The 20,729-nt window shown below is 39.7% G+C and overlaps 2 protein-coding genes across 2 annotated transcripts; one reads left to right on the top strand and one right to left on the bottom strand.

The window, feature by feature from the left end:
• The first annotated feature begins 226 nt into the window (after positions 1–226).
• On the top strand, positions 227–16,864 carry si:zfos-943e10.1 (GRAM domain-containing protein 2B). The gene is made up of 13 exons (XM_063495942.1): positions 227–429; positions 9,995–10,168; positions 11,411–11,474; positions 11,559–11,631; positions 11,730–11,833; positions 11,939–12,037; positions 12,233–12,304; positions 12,636–12,704; positions 12,831–12,930; positions 13,200–13,289; positions 13,474–13,573; positions 13,963–14,070; positions 14,737–16,864. The coding sequence occupies exons 1-13, from the start codon at positions 338–340 to the stop codon at positions 14,753–14,755; spliced, it is 1,164 nt and encodes a 387-aa protein (XP_063352012.1). The 5' UTR covers positions 227–337; the 3' UTR covers positions 14,756–16,864.
• Positions 16,865–17,793: 929 nt separating this feature from the next.
• Positions 17,794–20,717, bottom strand: lim2.2 (lens intrinsic membrane protein 2.2). Its single transcript, XM_063495947.1, is given in 6 exon segments — positions 17,794–17,864; positions 18,210–18,344; positions 18,672–18,812; positions 19,353–19,560; positions 20,525–20,608; positions 20,610–20,717. Coding segments are annotated over 6 exon segments (747 nt in total).
• Positions 20,718–20,729: the final 12 nt, after the last annotated feature.

The raw sequence follows: 20,729 nt of genomic DNA on the forward strand, positions 1-20,729 counted from the left end.
TGCCAGCACAACGGCGTTACAGGGCCCCGTTTTTATATCGCTCTCCAGAAAGGGACGACCCCCATTTCCATAAAAGGTAATGGGCGGTCGACGCAAGACAAACCACCGCATTCTGATTGGACAACCGGGCTGACATGACCGTTTTTTCAACATTGTTTGCCCACTGTGATTGGTCCTCCGACTTGGTCCGATTTAAGCTCATTATCTTAATCAGCCGTGGCTGAAGTGGGGAAGAAGAGGGCGGGCAGGAAAAAAAAGCAGAAGCCAAACAAGAACGCTAGAGTTTGGCGTGGAGAGTCGTTTCTATAGGAATCGACTACCACTGGCTGAGGGAAGAATGCTTGAAAACAAAAGAGAGAGGTTGAAAACTTTCCTCAGGAAGATCGACGAGAAGGCCATTGTCAGAATAAAACACTTCATGAAAGAGAGGTAAGCGGAATGAATGCGGTGCGGCTAGCTGAACCGTTATTTGCCGGGTGTGCATCAGTACTGGGTGGATGCACACTATCCTTTTGACAGCAGCTTGTTCGATAAGATTTTATATTTTGAGTTCATGCTGACGTGCTGTTTAACCGAACAGTGTTAAATAAGTTTAAGGGAGCAATTTTGGTTAAGATGGCCGTGATGCCAGTTACTAGGGATTTACTGCTAACATGGTAGCACTCGCTAGGCCGAAGATCTGCTGATATTTAAATGAACTAATGCTAACGATACATTCATATTCATATATATAACTGAATTAAAGCTGTTAAAGGGTAAGAGCTAAAGCTCACTAGGCACCAGTAAATAGTTGCAGCCGCTGGCATCTTTTATAGTATTGGTTTGTGTGCATTAGCACAGCATATACTGAAGCATAAGAGCCTAAAGGATGTTGTTAGCTTAGCCACTGACTTGGCTGGTAGTCTGAGCATCTGACCCCATTCATGTTTCCTGGCTAGTCTTGGTAAAAGTGTTTTCCAGTGGTAAAATGTAATTACTTGGCCACTGATGTATGAAATGTTGTGCTCTGAAGTAAACATATGTGCTTTAAAACTTAACACTAATGTGTGAAGTGTGGTTTTACACGCTGGGTGGGAGGGTGGGTGGTGTAATTTCAAACTGTTGTCTTTCATCGTTTATTTCAAATTTTCTAGAACACAGTAGTCGACCCATTTTAGCCTTGTGATGTTTGTGTGAGCAGTATTAGCTCCTTAATCTTTTCCAGTAAGCGTAAATAAACAGTATTACCAGATGGAGAGTGGTGTAAACTAAGCTAGTCCAGAACTGGTAGGCACTTAATCTCGCCTTTGCCCATTTCTGAGAAATCATGACTTCATCTGCTGACCAATGTGGGTCAGATTGGCGTCATATTGATTCTTTAGTCATCCTCACTGATAATCCAGTCTTTTCAGTGGGCAGAGGCACGTTTACCACCATCACAGTCACTCACACGAGCCTACAGTATAGTGTGTTTCCCTCTAACCTCTCAGGGAAACGCACAAACACACTTGTCACACGTAGTATGTCCAAGTCTGTCTTCTCAGAAAAAACTATTTATAGCTCCTGTGAGTTGACCACAGGTGGTACATGGTGTATTATATAAATGCTTTCAGCATTTCATTGTGAGTACTCCACGTCCTCTGAGCTTTGCCTTTAAGTTCTTCCCCTTACATGGCCATTTGCTCGAGTGCCAACCCAGCTGAAGTGTCCTGCCGGTTATCAGGATAGCTACTGTGTGTGTGCAGTATGGCATGTACCATGATTATGTTTCCAAAACTCACACTTTTTTTTTTTTTTTATGGCGGTGTAAGGCTTCAAGAAAAGCCAAAGCTCTTGCCTTGTGATTGCAACATTGAGCCAGAGTAATTCAATTCCCTGCACTGGTTAATTTCCAGAATGAAGGTGAAAGTATCAGTTAGATTTAATAAATGTGCTGCTTATTTAAAAAAAAAAAAAAAGTGACTGAAGCCAGGAATTAAGTGAAATCTCTGCCTTTACACAGATTACATGCTTCAGAGCTCATTGCAAGTTGTAGTTGTTTTGCATACTGTCAGATGTCTTTGCTTCCAATGTAAAATAACCTGGTGCAGATTAGCTGCAATGTCTGGGCGTAGGAGCCTAGTATAGTCTGGGTGGGGCAGCTATGACTCCAGAAGGATGCTCCCAGTGCAGACCTTCCTTGCCACTGTAGGCAGAGAAGACTGTGGTCTAAATAATGCTGCAGGCATTGGGAAACCTGAAGTTAGAAGATGAAAACCACATTTGAACGACTGTTTGTCACTAAATGAAAGGTTGAAGGCCAACTAGGTGGTCACATTTGAAGTTACGTGTTGCTTCTGTCAGTCTAGTGCTAATGATCGCTCCAACTTGTCACAGAGCCAAGAGAGAGGCTATATTTTTCTTAGCTTTTTTTAACCTTTTTGGAGCTCGCAGTGGCCTGGAGAATTTCACCTAATGTTTTTGCATTGGTTAGTCTAATTTTAGAGAGATGATTTTATGCAGGCTTATCTGAATGCACGAGTTAAAGCCTGTTTATGTTCTGCTCAACTTTGAACAGCAGAATAACATCTGGTGTAGCTCTTCAATGACAGAATGTCTTGTCTCTAGTCAATAAAGAATTTAAACCTTGATTTTTACGATTACCTTATCTTTTCGACAGGGTGAAAGCTGCTCATTGGAAGCTGTAGGAGGAACTGTTTTCCCAGAGTATTGGACTGCATTTGTGGGGCCTAACGAGCCAGTTAATGTGTTTTGTGTTCAGTTTTTCACTACAAAAATGCTATAATTACTCTGTTGGCCACTGTCTTAGACTGCAATTGGTGATGTTAGTTCTCTTCTGCATCCTCTGTGAGCTCACTGTGTCACCAGCAGCTCTCCACCTGCTGCAGAGTAGAACAAGGTCTTACCTCAAGAGTCCAAGCTGGTGGAGTTGTGGCCTGTTCAACAGCAGGGTGTGAAACTCGAGACAGGGGAATTACATCAAAGACTGCCACAAAAGCAACCTGCCTTTTAGACAAACATTAGATCCGGCTAGGTGGCTTAAAGAATTTTTAAAACGGAACATGTCCTTGTGCAACCATCAGCATAAATTAACATCCCACACAAATGAAGTGGATGTGTGGGGAAAGTTTTCACTCAACTACACTTCTTGCTCTGCAGTGAAATGGATTCTATCCTTCACGCGAAAACATGTTTTACATGAATGTTTCCTATGGCTTTATTCAAACACACCGTGATAGTCACACAAAAAGCTAGCTTAGGAAAGTCTGAGAGAAGATTTGTAAAACTTCCAGTTGCGGTCAGATAATGAGATGTGTGTCTGAAACGAAATGTAGAAAAGGGTCGGGTTTATGCAGTGTGACGTCTAAATTAATTTATTGCAATCCTTCATATGTTTGCACTTATTGTAATCGTAATGTTGAGTGGGACTTTAAAAAAAAAAAAAAAAAACCAGCACATTATTCTCCCTGCTCACCTGCCGGGACACTGTGAGCACTCTGTTGCCTTGAAGAAAGAACCTCTCTGTCTTTGCCTGGTTTGCACAGGAGGAAGTGGGGAGAGATGCTGTGTGCACAGGGCCACGTGATTCCCCACAGAGAAACACACATTTATCCTGTAATGCTCTCTGTTCTAGTTTGTGCATACACACACACACACACACACACACACTTTTTCAACAGACTGAGTACTGGCAGGCTGCCACAGAGTCTGAAATTTTGCCATGTCCACTGGCTTGCTTCCCTGCCCTTCCTGGGTACTCTACTGACGCTCACAGACATGCACGTATGTAAGCAGACGCATTATCCTTTTCAGTCCAGCCGACAATATTATTAAGGTCATCTTTGACATTATGTCTTAAAGTTGTTGTTTTTTTTTTGTTTTTGTTTTTTTCATTTTTTGTTCCCTTTTTGGTTAAAAATTAACTATGTTGTTATAAAGTAGTTGAGATGAATTTGTTTGTTGCATACTAGCTTTTGGTGGATTATAAAAGATTATGGCTGTCAGATGACATGGTTCACCGAACACAGTTGCAATAATCTCTTGTGCTTTTATTGAACTTGTTCTGTTGGTTGCTGGAGAAAGGGTAGGTCACATTTATATTTAAAAAAAACAACAACAAAAAAACAGATCCATGGGCCTCCAGAAGATGGTGCTCTTACACTTTGTGTTTCTAATTGTTCTCAGTATTCTCAATTATTCTGATCTTTGAGAGATTCACACATGTAATGCTTCCCCAAGCCTCACATGTAAACTTTGGGCTGCGTGTTGGTTATGGAAATGCATTCTGTACTAAAGCAATTTTGTCTTAAGGCAACTGTCACTGCAGACCAGCTGACACTGGCTTGACGTCTGAAGCTAAACTCTCGGGATCATCTCAGGGTAGTGAATGAAAGCAGTGTATACCCCAAGGAGTACTTTTAATGACTGGAATGTCCTGCACTGGAGAAATTGGTCTTCACCACACTAGAATTCACTGGTAATCACATTTGTATGACTATTATTCTGAAAAGCATTTCTTTCACAGGTGAGAGAATAAATGGCAGTTCACCACCTTACAAACAGTGTGAAAAGGTGATCTTTTGCTGAAACCTAGGCTGAACAATGCAGTAAAGTGGCACAACGCTTGATTTTTGGTTCTCTTAATATTGTTATGATGCAAACATGCATTCTATTGTCATCATGTTCAGTAAAATTCTAACAGGCCAGGTAATAAAAGTGGCTTTTCCTTTTCCTTCTTGTCACTGGGACAAATTGAGACATCAGGGGATTAACAGCCAGATCTCCTGCTGTGGGGGTGTAGGTGTTGGCTTTGTGTTGCTTTTAAGTAACTTGATTAAGGTTGTTGTGTAAGGGGTTTGTTGTGTGATGTTGTACAGTGTATCAGGAGTTTTAAAAAGCAGGGATAAGGGGGAAAACAGTGGCTCACTGACCAGCTGAACGTCAGTGGAATGCCTTTGTACTGTTTATATCCAGGGCATGTTTAGTCAACCCTCTGTCATTTTCATATAAAAGGGACAGTTGATAAAGTAATAAGGACATTAACTCTAAGAATATTACTAAGGAACTGAAATTTATTGACTTTTCAAAAATATTCTCACATACTTAGTGGCTTATACATTTGCCTAATAAGCAGAAAATACCCATCTTGATCTTGGGATGAGACACAAAACACTTTGGGGTGGCAGCATAAAAATCTGCCAGATCAGACATGATCTACCTGCTGTGGTGAATGATGGAGCAGCTAAAAGTAGTCTTTCTTTTTTTTCTTTTTTTTTCTTCTTTTTTTTTTCTCCCCCATACTGGTAAACAGACATCAATACAGGTTGAAGTTTCAGAAAATGTATCTACAACCCCAACTAACAGTAAAAGATGTGCCTTACATAAATCGTTAAGAACTGAGCATTCAAAAAGACACTGAATTATTGTTGAAATTTACCATTAAATGTATTCCCAAGCAAAAAACCAGAAGTAATTCTTCAAGATACATATAATAAGGTAGGCATCACGCTGGGGTTGCATTTCTTTCTTTTTTTTTCTTATTCTTTTTTTTTTTTTTTTTTTTCCTCTCACCTTTGCTCATTTGCCCAGTCATTACGAAATGGGAATTACTGGTACTGTAAGTAGGAGCGTAATTGCCTCCATTAGGTAAATGCATGCTGTTCTAGAATGTGTCATCCTATAGCTCTGCTCCGAGAAGCTCCTATTGAAAATGTTGCAACCAATATTTAGAAAGGAAGGAGTGGTTTCCTTTTATTTCCTTTTTTTTTTTTTTGTATTGTGACTAAATTAGGCCTGAAGTCACATGCCCAGCTGGACGTTATCTTTCTCAGTGATGTTGATGTCATGGGTATAGAAATAGTCTATCGATGAATAAACACCCTAGGCTGAGATACGCAAATGTAACCAGGCTCCACTACATTTACAGCACTCCACCTATATGGTGCTTTTTTTTTTCTTTTCTTTTTTTTTTTTTTTCAAATTTGTGTGTTAGTCAACAGCTTTTGAGGACACCCCCCCCCTTTCAACACAAATGTCCTTATATTGATGGCCCTGTTCACATCGTCTACAAAGGCTGGGTTGGCTATTGTCATGTGTGCATGTCATATTGTCGGCTGCTTCTGAAGTCACGGCCCCATTGTTATTGAGAACAGGCTATTGAATTTTGATGTTTGCCTATGCGAACTAAGAATAACCCGGCACTGTTTCCCTCGGCCCCCACATTTTTATCAACTACCTCCCACTGTTACTTGTTTCCCTGACAACGCATACTAAAGCTGCATTAGAAAGGAGAGAGCTTGGGAGGAGATTTGGGGGTTTGAAGTCAAATGACCTTTTTTTTTTTTTTTTTTCTTCTTCTTTTTTTTTTTTTAAGTTTACTGTGTTCATTCTGCTGTTTCCCATCTCCTGTCCTGCTGTGTGTTTCTGGATCTGGTGTTTTTGTCTTCATGTTGAACTAGCACGCGCTTTAAGCCATTAAAAAGACCTTTAGTCCCTGGCTTCTGATTTGGCTCCTAACTCACCTAGGTCCAAGTTCAAAAGGTATTGCCATTGTTATAGTCGCCTGTCTTGGCCAAAGGTTTCAGGGACTGTGGAAGACTAGAAGGGAGAATTTAGTTGGTCATGGAAAGACCAAAAGTCTTGTTGAACCAGCCAGGTCCTGTGGATTCTCATTGCTCGGAAGATGTGAAAAGGTAAGACGAACAATCGAGTCTGCTTACTGATCTCAGCGAGTCATCTTCAGACTGTCAGGTAAAGCAGAACTTGCTCTAGATATACGCAACTTTCTTTTAGTGTCAAATTGCAGAGATCTTTGTCATACTCTATATTATTTTTTGATGAGCCACCTTCCCGAAGCAGTTTTTAACTTCTTTGTTTTGTCAGTGGATTCAGATTTGTTAGCTAGTAACCACTGAGACCTCTAATGTTGGCTCTTTGTCTGGTTAAAGATGGGAGTAGAGAAAAAAATGCAGATAAAGAAAGATATCTGTCGGCAATCTTTGTTCTATGATGAGGTATATCACATTTCTCTTTGTACAGAATCTTTTCTTTCACATATTGTACTCTACAGTGACTTCTAATGAATAACATACCTCCATAACTTTATCTAAAAAAGCAGATTTAAAAAAAGATAATCTTTGGCAGTGAAATATCACGAGTGTTAATAAAACTAGACTAAAAAGTTGTAATTCGTTACTTGAACAAGAAAGTAGGTCAGATGTCAGCACCTTAGTCTAATTAATTCAACACATACGCATAACTGAACACCACTGCCTTTGAAATATAGAAATGCCTCTGTTGCAGCCTGTGCAGGACATGGGTGTTTCATCATTTCTTCCCCACATTGCTCATTTCATTACTTTTTTTTTTTTTTTTTTAAACACTGGGTACTCACTCACTAGCCTTGATTGCTTTGGCCTTGGCGTTTTTATACACCATTGAGCAAGTTTCTTCTATTGAGGCCTCATTGATAATCTTGAGATAAAACTTATGTCACGCAAACATGAAATATTTTTATTTTTAGATGATTATTTTTTAATTACTCTCTTAATTTGCCAGCACATTGACGTTATCAGTGTTTTTGGAAGACAAACTAATGCAAAGGCTTGACAATGAAAATATCACAGAGGAGTTTAATTTTCAGATAGGCTGCACTGTTGAAATGTACGGGTGTTTGTGGCTTCCTGACTTAGAGGAAACGGCTTTAACCTTAATGGTTTTGCTTAGCTCTAAATAGAGGAAGTAGGTTAGAAACAAGCTAGTAGTATTTCAAACATGCCTATATTGCTTTGTTTCTTTAACGTCTGCCAAGTAGGAAAGGGTCAGGTGAGCATATTTGAATACCCGACCAGCAGTTCAGGCCCGATTCTGAAATTGTTGTGACAGCACGCACCCTTCTTCAAGTAACAGCCACATTAACTTACTTGCCCACAGTTTCCAAATCTTTGGTAAATGTTTTAAAGAGGTTTTATATAGTTTTAAATATGCAATAAAAATAAGTTTCTAGAATAAAGTTTGTGCAACTACAATTGACTGAAAATGGGTTTTACATAAATGATTAAAAACTGGACATTCACATAGATGCTGAAATGTTATCCACTCTTGCTTGATTGTATTGCACTGCATAACAGAGCGGAATACTTTCCAAATAACAGGGCAGGTAACTGCAGTTGCATTCATGTTCTTTGTTTCTTCACCTTTGCCCTACTAAAAGGTCATGCTGAAAAGAAGTCATTACAGCACAGAAATGGCTGACGCTGTTAGAGAAGCCAGCATATTATACTGTCGGTACAGTTGGGTGATTTCCTTACTTTTAACAGAAAATTTAAACTTTTGTTATTTGGTTTGTTTTTTCCTCTGTGGTTAGATTCACTGACTGAAGGGGGAGATGGATAATGCACCACTTTCTAGAAGGGCTAGTGTTTTCACTTCACAAGAATTTCACCTTCACTGTCATACACATGGCTGTTAATTATTGGCTGATCTTTTTCCTTGTCGGATTTCGAGTTTGATGCTTTTGATCTGTGGATTTTGTGGGATGGAACCTTTTTTGTTTAACATAGGAAGACAGCACAGGCAATGACATGCCTGTGTGTGTGTGTGTGTGTGTGTGTGTGTGTGTCTGTACATGAGAAAGAGGAGGGACTGTGTACTCTTGCCTGTATTTGCTTTGTTCTGGGGGTGTGGTTGGGTTTGACGTCACACACTACGGAGTGTCACACCATTCTCATATAGAAACAGCTTCCTCTTTGCTAGCACATTCATACAGCAAGTGAGCAACAGGGTGGTTTTTTTTGTTTTCTTTTTTCTCCTGTAGAAGGATGTGGTAAAGAGGCCTTGTGTACAACAACTTAACTGGAACTACATGCATAATGTCAAGAGGATTTTAAAGATTTTTCTGGGAGGGGGGAGTCTTAATATTTGTTTAGTTCTTGGTTAACTTTTCTGTCTTGAGGCCTGTATGCAGGCTTTTTAGAAAAAGCAACAATTTTTTTTAAATTATTCATTGTGTTTATTTATTAGGATAGGAAATGCCTACTGTCAGTAGGTATATGACTTTTCGTTCATCAAAGCGATTTAAATTTACCAGGTGAGTGGAAGTTCAAAGTTAATTTGTGTGGCGTTGTTGTCTTTGAACAAGAAATGCAGGCTTTACACTTACTTGTATAATGTGGGCTATGTGTTTTAGGGATTTCAGGATTTTGTAATCTTTGCACTGTCTTATCCTGTGAATCTGTTTTGTTAGTTCCTTGTCAAGGACAGGCCATTGTTTCTTACAGAGCATATGGACTATAGAGACGCTTGTAATCTTCTTTTTTACAAGACTCTTTATTGAAATGGTATATTTGCAGAGGCTTGTCAGGTTGAGAGCATGAACCTACGTCGATCAGATTGTAAAGCAGTCAGGTGCTTCTGGTCAACTGACCTCTGATGCAATGTTATCAATAAAACCTTTTCTTTTGGATCGGGTAACCAGTGCCAGCACATCACAAAGATGGGCATCGTTTGACATAGATGTCAGATACATCTATGCATTACAGCTGACTTCAGTGGAAAGGGATAAGTGATTTGGGTTTTTTTTGTTGTTGTTTTTTTTAAAGAGAGGCTTAAAACACTCAAAGTTGATGTAGAGCCAAAATATGTTATGTTAACATGTTGGCAGTGTTTAACTGACCTGTGTTTTGATGGTAGATGTTTGAGTTTTATTGTTGTTGTTTCCCAGTGCTGGTTTTTAGTGGTTTTCTCATTTGCCATCCTGTGGTAAGATGTTCTGTTTTTTAAATGGCTGCGGTAGACTGGTGCAACTATTTTTGAATGCATGTTGAGGTGCTGTCAGTGGATGCTCGGACTTACTTTTTGTGTCCAACAAAAGCAGAGTCACTCGTATTTGCACTGTGAAAAGTCATCGTCTACTTGGAGACTTTCTAAATTGTTTGCGTACATGTGAATGTCTTTCTAAAACCTAAAGTGGCTCATTTTCTAATTTTTCCCCCTTTCCCCCCTCAATTTGTTGCAGCTACCCAGTAGAGAGCAGCAGTGGTGGGCTGCCAGCCAAAGTAAGGAAAAGCAGGAGCACCTTAAGCAATGGCAGCATCAAGAAGGTGGATGCAAGGAAAGCTTTGAGTTTAGAGGCGGCCCAGCTCGAGATCCAGCAACAGCACAAAACCCTGACCAGACAAGCACCTGTCAGGTAGGCTTCATGGGGACACAGTTCTAATTACACAAAAGCCAAAAACGTGGATTCTGTGACGGTTAATAACAGCCTGATGTAAATATTTGGAAAGTGACACTCGTTTTGTTATTTTGTCTCTATACACCACCACGGAGGAGTAGAAGATTAAACTTGAACCTTTAAATTTACTTTACTATTTAAAATAAAAAACAAAGAAATGTCTAATTCTTCTTAATTTAATACTGTGGCTTAATGTGTTGAATTAAAACTTTCCCAAAGAGCCACATTTGTGTATACTCTGTTATTCAGATCAGTTAAATTTGGTAGAGCAAGAAATTGTTTTAATCTCACATTTGTTTTAATAAAGAGATGAACATTTTAAATGGGTGAAAAAATAAAACTCCATAATAAATTAACAGTATTTCACTGTCTGGAGGTGCTTACGGTTACACAGCTGATGTTATGTGGACTCTCTCATTGAGAACACATATCACAAGACCTGACCCACCTCAGGCATCATGCACACATGACCACACACCCCATGTAGGCTGGTTTCTCACATGATTCAAATGCATGAGCGTGGAGATGAGTTTGATTCCTGATGATTCAGTCTTGATCATTTCTTTTGCCTAGTTGTGTGGGCATAGTGAACACTCTGAAGAGATTCAAAGATATTCAAATGCAGATTTTTTTTTAATAACCATATTGGCAGCTCTACCCATTTATAGATTATGCTATGAATAAGCGTTTTAGTAGTTCAGATGGAGTGTTAAATCTCAGTCCTTGCCTTACCTCGTAGCTAAAGATTAAAAGAATGTGACAAATTTGAAGATATGAGTGCTGTGCTTGTGGAAAACATACCAAGGGTGCGTGGGAGCAGGTGAAAATATCACTTGTCAACATTTTTAAGGTTGTTGAACAGGTTTCCTAACAAAGTAATTGTTAACGTTTTACATTTAAATAAAGTAATTGTCGTCATCTTTACTTTCTTTCTAACTCCATCACTGCTTCCCTGCTATGTAGTGCTGTGTGTGTTTGTGTGTGGCAGTCAAAGACGGGCTGCAATTCAAGAAATATAAACATGGTAGAGAGAGTTTTGCATATTTTTCCTGCTCATTTGGCGCAGGACCTATCAGGGCAGCTTCACATGAGCCTTGTAATCCAGGAAAAAGTCAGGTGATATGGTTCATGCGGGTAAAATGTTGTGTTCATTTCCTTCTTAATCATGCCTTAATCACTCTTATTTCATATTCTCCTCAGGGCGCAAACTTTTGACGTCGACAGCAAAGACTTTGAGAAGACTGAGGGCACTGGCTCACAAAGTGTAAGTCCACCTCAACTTTAAAAGCAAACTAATGAAGAAAGTATTTCACTTTAATTAAATAACAATCCAATTTTATTATTTCAGAGTTTCAAAAAGCACAACAAAACATTTCACAAGTTGTTTCCAGACATTCCCGAGAGTGAAGACTTGATTCATGGTAAGTTTTTAAAAAAAAAAATTGATTAAATGAAGAATCTAAGTTTTTAAAAAAGAACAAGCTGTATAAAACTGAACGGTTCTGCACTCCTCTCCCAGCATACATCTGCGCCCTGCAGAAGGAGGTGCCCTACCATGGTCGGCTATACATCACTGACACGCATGCTTGTTTCTTTTCCTCTGTTTTGCTTAAGGATACTAAGGTATTTATCAGCTCAGACCTCGCCCATCATTCTTTTTAGCTCGTTGTGGGATTCGTCTGACGCAAGTCTGACCTTTCCTTTGTGTGTGTTCGTGTGCTTTTGCAGGTAGTGGTTCCAGTTTCCTGCATTAAAAGAGTGAAGAAGCAGAATACAGCTTTGCTGGTACCCAACGCCTTGTCACTTCGCACCACTGAGGGAGATAAGGTCAGTTTCTCACCTTTATCCTCACACAATCTTTAGTTAACACTTATTGAGCCTACACAGTGCGTGCAGTCAAAGTCAAACGTAAGCTTTGAACTCTGATTTATATGTAATGTAGTCAGTGGCTGGGTGACCTTTTATGTTGGGCAGATGGCTAATGCTCATTTTGTTTTCTTTATATTCCCTCCCATTGTGCAGTACCTCTTTGTGGCTCTGCGGAATAGAGAGTCGTGTTTTCAGCTGCTGCGTTCAGTCTGTCCTCAGCTAGAGGTGAGTGGCTGAGGTCACAAAAGAAATCTAAATTTCTGCAATGGATCACAATATTGTAAAACTATACCGTGTCACTGTTGGCTTCTTGGAAGTCTTGCAACAAATGTGCTTTTCCATTCTTTGAAGTTATTTGCTGTGCCATGATTAAGAAAATGTACTCTGTGTTGCAATGCCTTCAGTCTGACATTAGAGTGGCAAACAGCCATGCTGTTGCATCTACAAGTTTAAATAAACCTTTTCAGAGCGTGCAGAATATAAACTCCATGAATGACAACTTAATAGTTTTTTTTTTTTGTTTGTTTTTTTGTTTTTTTAAATGCCTCTGTTTCAGGATGTCAGTGCAAACAGTAGCCCTCTCTTCTCCTCAGCTGAAAACAGCTTTGATAAGAACAAACTTGTGGTGAGTAACTCTTTTCTGCATTTTAAAACCATTATTTATTTATTTATCTATTTATTTTTTTGTATTTTTTCTCCCGCTCTGTTTTTTGTACTGATGATTTTTGTTCTGTGTTCATCTTACTGACAGAACTCCAGCCAGTCCAGTCTGGACGATAGCTTCGACCAATTCGATGGCTCCAAGTCTCAGACTTTACAAGAGGACCGCCCTCTGCATAGACCGCATACAGGTGAAAATTCAGCACCACCTCTAAGTGTTGAGCTGGTTTTTTTTGTTTTTGTTTGTTTGTTTTTTAATGCATTATTGTTGTTACTTGTTAGTAACTTGTAGGGTTTCTTAAAAGATAACTTGAAAATGCTGCGAGACCTCAGCTGACAGTGCTACGTGTTGATAGCGTTATCTACTCTTCTCCTATCAGACCTTGAACTTTGCACGTCTGCCATCTCAATCAGAAACAAGTCTAACTTTCCCCCCCTCTCTTGCTTCTCTTGCTTACAGAGGCAGTGCCTAATGTAAATGGTTCCCCTCTGAAGAGCCTGCATATGCAGCAGAGTGAAAGTTCATCTACAGAGGAGCTGTCTGTGTCAGGTAACCAACACATGGTCAGTTAACACTAGTTACCGGCATTAGTTTTGCCTATGCTGGTAGGATATGGAAAACTGTGCATAATTATCGAATACCGAGGCCTGAAATTATAATATCACAGCTGCTTGCAACTGACCTTAAAACCTTGTTGTTGTTATTGGTGTTAAATTATTATATTATGTTTCAGGTGGATCATGGGTGTGGAATGTGACTGAAAAAGCCAAGTCCCTGGTGGTTCAGAGAGAGGCCAGCAACCTCAACACTCTGCTCTTCATTTACTTGATTTTGTGAGTAGATCCTTCTCCCCCAGCTGTCTTTATCCTTATGACTTTATCTGAACTTGCATTTCACTCCCAAATTCTCAATCTGAGGGGCGAAAAGTAAAAAGTGGTTCTAAAGCAGATAATCTTGTATGAATATACCAACAAAAGGTAATTCGTCAACTATTTATGTGATTTATTAGTTTGTTAAATGGGACAATTGTTAAGAAACACAATTTTCAGTCAGTTTTTAATAATATTACATATTTTATAAAACTTCATTAGCTCTAGCATGACTTTGGAATTGGCTATTTAGTCTGTTTTGTTTGAGCAGCTGTTGGTTGAATCTGTGGAAAGGTCTGGATTTGATCCTTTGACACTCAGGCAGTGAATCTGACTTATATTATATGTTGTAGGGTTCTGCTGCTGCTGCTGTCTTCGGGCTACATCGGTCTACGTATCGTGGCCCTGGAGGAACAGCTGACGTCCCTGGGCGCTCTGCCTGAATTCAACTTACAGAGCGGGTAAAATGTCTCTTGATTTATTTTATTTTTTTAAAATATTGTGTGTTGCCATGTTTGCAGAGAGAAGAGGGTTGCAGCTTGACACAGAAGGAGATGAGAAAGAGAAAAATTTGCATCATTTTTTCCTGCTCATTTGGCTCCGATCCTGTAGACGAGGGGGAGAAAGGGTGGAAACATGTATTATAATCTAGGAAAATCTGACTTATCCTGGGCCACTGCCTGTTTAGTCAGATGTTGTGAGTGTCTTTATGTATAGAAATTTGTGTGTGATCTTCAGCCAAGCGTTTGCAAAAGTACAGACCATGACTGAAAACTTTAGTACATCACATCAGAATAGTTGTGTTTTATCAGAGGTGATCAGTCAGAAGCGCGGTTTCCACTGACTCTTTGTTTTGAGGGGACCAGTGGACCCGAACCAGTATAAAGTAGTTGCATTCAGTTACCCTGAAACATGCTGCTGATCTGCTTGAAGGACAATAATACTCCCGTCTTTGCATTTATCATTAATTCCAAACTGTTTGCACAGGGAGTGTTGGGAATTCAGTCATCTACATTTTGATCACGAGTTTGCTCGAAGGAAGACGAAGTTAATATTGCAGCCGAGCAAACAAATGTAATTCCAGGAGTAGGTGTAGCTTGACGCACTGTTTCTCTTTCTTTTCACAGGTACCAACAAGACACATAACAATCAGCAACTTCAGGAGAGATTGGTTGACTCATGATCGGAAGATAATTTCTGCCTCTTCCCAGCAGAACCAGCCAGGGAACTTTAACGTACTCAGACTTTGGTCTCGATGTGGCCTGCGCAAAAGAAGAGTGGCCAACATGTGCAATTTCAGACACAACTTGTTGACTTGAAGGGCTATATTTCCTCCAAGTGCAGTAAACAACACAGCAAAACAAAAGGACATGCTGCGACCCAGTCACATAGAGCCGAGCCAAAAACGTGTACACGCACTGCCTGGTTGCAGTGTCTGTTTGAACCAAAGCCAAACGACTCTATCTTAGTGAGGTGCCACATTAGCCAAGTCGATAGGCACGCTTCTGGCAGCAACTGTTCCACATCTGTGAATTTACGTTGTCCTCTTCTTTCTGAGCATGCATTCTTGAACAGGGCTATACCGGTTTAAAGCATTAGCCTGCTGTAGTGCCGATGATTGCACCTCACCTCTCGAGACGTAGTGCTATGCATAGCCAAAGATGCACACGTCTTTTGCATGAGTGATGATGGAATGATGTTTTTGTCTGTTATTTAGCCTTCTATCAGCAGTGGTGTCTATCCACCTTTTAAATCCAGTCACTTTCGGGTACTTCTCTTCAAATGGTTCTTATATTCCGAATCGGCGGTGGGTTGAAATGATGATGGCTAAGATCCAAACTTCAGATCAGCCTGCAGAGGCTCGATACTTTCCTGATGGTCTTGTCCTTTCTCTCTCTCTCTCTCTGTCCAGGCAGTATTACTTCTCCTCGAGTTTGGCATGATTTAAACCTGTTTAATGATCATTGCTCAGAGGTGATTTTTTTTTTTTTTTTTTCCTCCCTGTCTCTACTGGATGAATGCATCAACAATGCACAAAATACACAAGAATATTAAGAAGCTGTATTAGCTAAAGAAATGTTTTTGAGTACAGCTTTTCGCTGACTTTGGTCTTCAAGAGTAGCAATCAAACCTGTCTTTTTGATGTCAACTGCAAACCTCTCTCTATGACAGGCCTCTTGGGGACCAAGGTGGCATTTCTTCAGGTTATTTAAAGTAGCACCAATAACATATTTCTAATGTAGGTGTCTGGGGAAAAACAGGCACTTGACTGATTCTGTGTACTCTTTGTCACCTGAAGAGGATTTTTATTATTTTTTTCCTAAATAATCACACTTGCTGCAAGGTCCGAGATTATCATACGTAAAACAAGTGGTCCCAAAAAGAAATTTCAATATGCAACAAATTGTTTTGCATGACAAAATGTAATTTCTGTGAGCAGTTTGTTTTGTTTTTTTAAATGGAACTTGATGTCCGTGGGTTAGAAATTGAGTGAAAGAATCGTCTCGAGGGAGCAAGCGCACTTTAAAAACTTGTGGTGTGCCTGTCACAATCCAAGACGCTGTTTGGATTGAGAAGAAATGGCAAAACTGGTGTTCTGTGGTAACTAAAGGTGCTTAGACCTTATTTTTAAATAACAAAAAAGATTTCACTCAGGGGTGGTGGGGCACTACCCGCCATGTGGTTTTAGGTTGTCAATTTTTCCGGTCATTTCAAGGTCTTATTCTCATGGTAGGGTTCACATTCTGTACATCCTCTGTGGTTCCTCCAGTGTTCCTTAAAGAAAGAACACTGTTTAATTGAGTTCGCTCAAATTGATAAAACTATGTTTTCTGGTTGTTATTTTTTGTTTGTTTGTTTGTTTTCCCCCCTTTGTACGACCTGTTTAAACTAACAATGCATATCCATCTCAGTGATTTAGCATCACCTTTATGGAAGTTCTCAGGAGAGTCCTTTTGTGATGTTCAGTTAAGGTTATTCTCATAATGCCACATACAGTACTGTCAGTTCTTACAACCCCCCCACCCCCCCACCTGGGGGCAACACACACACACACACACACACACACAAGTACTGTCCTCAAAGACTCCTTTAATTCAGTGAGGAGGGTAGTAGTTGTGAGGTTTTGCACTATTACAAGTGTTGTAAATAATTTTCTATCATTTGTTAACGCCCTTAATTCTATTATTGTCCCATATATTTATTTGCATTCTGTGTAATTCAAAGTAGTCTCTGTGAGATGACTTTGCTATTGTTCAAAATAAATCAAATGTTTCAAAGTAAATAATATCCTGTGCTCTATTATTTATATTTTTTCCTTTTTATTTTGATAAATTGGACGTGGTAAACGGATGGAAAACATGAAGTCTGGGAGTGGCAGGTAACTTGGATACTATCCAATCTAAATAACTACACACCTTTTAAACCCATTTCCAATTCATGTCAGTGTTTGCTGAGAAATTTCCAAAAACCACGGCCACCTCCTTGGGATTTACTAGCACGCACACAGACACTGGAAATCGGGTATGAGTTGTAACTGGAAGTCATGGAAAAACACAGATTCTTCAGTGTTATATGCAGGTAATTCATGGCTGAGTCTTTAGCGCTTAGTGTGCGCTAAAGACTTTTACAATAATTATTGCCTCTTGGTATTACCTGATACTGATATAAAGGTTTTCCCAGCAGTATCAACAATTAACTCTTACTTTATATGTTGATGACTTGTATCTATATAGTTGGTAAATATTAATAGAGTCAGATGAACAGACAGAATCAAGACTTACTGGAACCTCATAGATGATTTAAAGTCCGAGTTGCATAACTTAAGGAAAAAGACTCCTTTTCAGCAGAGCGCTTACATACTTGTTTGTGGCATTACAGCACCATCTAGTGGACAGTCCGTCACATAACCTTTAAACGACATTCATTTTAAGAGTTTGACTTTCTGGTTAAATAAAGTTTTAAAAAACCAACTGAAATATTATTTTTCAATTGGTTTTAAATCAATAGTTCACACAGTTACAGTTTATGTATCTACATTAAAGTAAAAGCAGTGGTGTACTAGCACGTGGTGTCAAATATGTATTGCAGGGAAACCAGAAAGAAAGGAATCTATATTTATTTATTCCATCCTAGGTACTCGAAAGCAGCAACAGTCTGCAAGCGGAGCAGTGCGGTAATGCTGTTCAGCTCTCTGGGTTATTGGAGGGAGCGGGTTCTGCAGTGGTCCGCTGGTAGGCACAGAGTTGGAACACGCCTAAAAGGAAATGACATGTAGATAAGGATTAAAATACCTTCTTAAAAACGATGGCTCTCAAACAATGAAAGCTCATTAGAAGGACAGAGTAGCCATGAGTAATTGTTACTAAGGTAGGAAATGCCAAGAAGCAGCTTAGTCCACCTAAATGTGTCCAGACAATGCCTTTTTGTCATTTTATCATCAAGTTTGATATTTGACAAAAGCCTCATACTGAGGCTCTGGTTTTATTACTTATTAGAAAAATAATAATAAAATATTTAAAAAATAATAAAAAAGCATGTTGCCTGTGATTCACTCACATTAAACATGACTCCTAAAATAAGAAATAAATACAATTCAAACCTGCTGCAAAGGCCAAAATAATGGCAACCCAGCCTATGATGTAGGACCAGGAAAAGCGCCAGTCCAAGAAGCGTTTGCCAAAGAAGGTAACAGTCACACCAGTGTAAATTGCCAAAGCCAGCAGAGCGAGAAAACCTGAGGACAGAGGAGACAGAAAAAATCCACTGGGTAAAACATGAAGACATATTTCTTTGAGACCTGTATGTTGCCCCCAAAACATGAAAAAAATCAACACAAGACATTTAGTTAATTAGTTTGCATTCAGGTCTTGAATGTTTAATTGCTTCTGGATTCATTTCTATCATGGGAAGAGTTCCAAAAATAAAACCCATGACAGAGCGCTGGCATCAGGCTGCCCCTATCACCCCAAGGGGCAGCCTGTGTGACTGTTGTTGTGATTGTTGAGTATAAATAAAACTGAATTGAAATTTGTATTTTCTGATCTGATCAAACTTGGTTTACCTGACAGGACCAGGGCGATGCCACCTGTGCGCACTCTCCTGTTCTTGGTGCCGTTAGTGAAAGCGCTCAGTCCAAGCACCACGCCAGCAAAACAGCTCAGCACTGCCAGCAGCATGAAGGCCCGTGTGGCATCCCAGAAGGCTGGAAACAAAAAGGTCAGAACCATGTCCACATGCTGAATATACACTTACACATACTTACATTTGCACTGATTGTGTAGCTCATGTTGCCTCACCAAGAAGTCACAAAACCTGCCATGATTTTGATTATTTGTGTAAAACACTTTAAAATCATCAGCTTAAAATATTTAACTGTAAATAAGAAATGTAGCCAGTTAACTTTTAGAGAAAGCACACAGTTGCAGTGTAGAGGTAGGTGGACAGTATCGCTAGCAACACTGATATTGATATTGGGTCGATACTAGCACAATATCCTCTAAGTTCAGTATGTAGCCCTTTAAATGTGCTAAACACATTATCTTTTGAATAACTGAGGTACTGCAGTCTTTAAGCCTACATATAAACCATGTGCACTTGCTTTAGCTTTCTATGCTGTACTAATTTTTCTACTCACAACATAGTCCGCATTAATTCATATACTTTTGTTACAGTTAAATTTATAATTTTGTTACAAAAAATCTTTGTTTTCGCCCAAATGCCACTCCTGAGGTGGACCACTCACCTACAGTGATGGTGTGGGCGTGGCATTTGTGGTTGATGCAGAATCTCCAAAGCCCCTGATTGGCCGAGCTGCCAGAGTATCGATACTGCATCCAGAAGTCCGTCGCTGTAGAAACTATGAGAAGCACAAGGGCGGCCACGCCGCAGAGGGTGCCTCCTCCTGCTAAAGTATACAGCATTGTGGAGACGCCTGGCAAGAGACTGTCCTCCTAAACATTCAACAGCTGCTCGGGGGAAGAGAGGACAGAGTTGGGAAAAATACAGAATTAAGAGTGTGTGCACAACACTTACATATTAATTTCCTGAGAGATCAGCTGCACACAGTCATTGGATTTTTTTTCTCCTGTCGACCCTCGAGTCTTTTAGATGATCACATAAAAATGCAAAAAGCTAAGCTCGTCATTAATTACAGAAATCCATTACCATTACCAAATCTACATCTAGTAAGACAGCAAAGAGCAAGTCCCTGCCACACATGCACGTGGCTTAGTTCATATAACTGCAATAAAGGCAATCGAAAACTTGTTGCGAGTCTAAAGAGCTACCTCTTTCAGTTTAAAGCATGCTTTCCTTTTTAAATCTCGAGACATTATCTTGATGCATTTTGATGGAAAAATTACATCTCGTATCACCACATCAGATAAATGTGCTTTTAATTTAATTCTAAAATTGGTTATAGTCAGAAAAACACTTGACTCAAACTGCTGTATGACAAAAAGCTTGCCTAACAGGCAGTTCAGAGCCATTGTTCATCACTAATTCCCCTCCGTCCTCCACAAACTAATCTTCCATCACTGAGTAACTGAACCGTCAGCACTGCTGCTCTCTGTCAGCCAGCCAGTAAACCAGCAACTTCATGCACTGACTTTTTCCGTACTTCTCGCCATAAAATTTCCAAACATCCAAAGAAATTTTACACCTGAGTCCCATATGTTTCTATGTAACATGAACCAACACTGGGGTCACAGGTCCAGTTTGTAAGCTGTACAGATCCTTTCTCAGTTAAAATAAATAAATATATAAATAAAAATCACCAATCTTGACACTTCATGTCTTCTATATCTTTGTAGGTTTTCCTCTTCAAAAGCAAATTTGTCCTTTTCCCTTTAAGGCCTCAAAGACTCTAATATTTTCCTGGCAAATACACTCAGTTACGTTCTTTTACACTTGTACATTTTTTAAACTGATACCTCTGGTTTTGGCTGGTCGCTCTCCAGGTTTGTTGGCTGTGACAGTGCGCGTATCCTTTTTAAGCCCCCGTACCTCTGGCCCTCATTGTCCACTGCACAAAAGAGGGAATGATCGAGCGCAGCATGTGAGTGATGCTAAATCCCCCTCTTGCTCTCTTCTCTGCAGTTACCTCCATCCTTTTATCACC

This window comes from Pelmatolapia mariae, linkage group LG15 (assembly GCF_036321145.2).
Source record: "Pelmatolapia mariae isolate MD_Pm_ZW linkage group LG15, Pm_UMD_F_2, whole genome shotgun sequence".
Classification (NCBI taxonomy): Eukaryota; Metazoa; Chordata; class Actinopteri; order Cichliformes; family Cichlidae; genus Pelmatolapia; species Pelmatolapia mariae.

What these genes read in the sequence shown, in the direction of transcription:
- si:zfos-943e10.1 (XM_063495942.1), top strand. Translation starts at nt 338, where the DNA reads ATGCTTGAAAACAAAAGAGAGAGGTTGAAAACTTTCCTCAGGAAGATC. An exon ending in GCACCACTGAGGGAGATAAG is followed by an intron (nt 12,038 to 12,232) that starts GTCAGTTTCTCA and finishes CCCATTGTGCAG; the next exon opens with TACCTCTTTGTGGCTCTGCG. An exon ending in AGAGGAGCTGTCTGTGTCAG is followed by an intron (nt 13,290 to 13,473) that starts GTAACCAACACA and finishes ATTATGTTTCAG; the next exon opens with GTGGATCATGGGTGTGGAAT.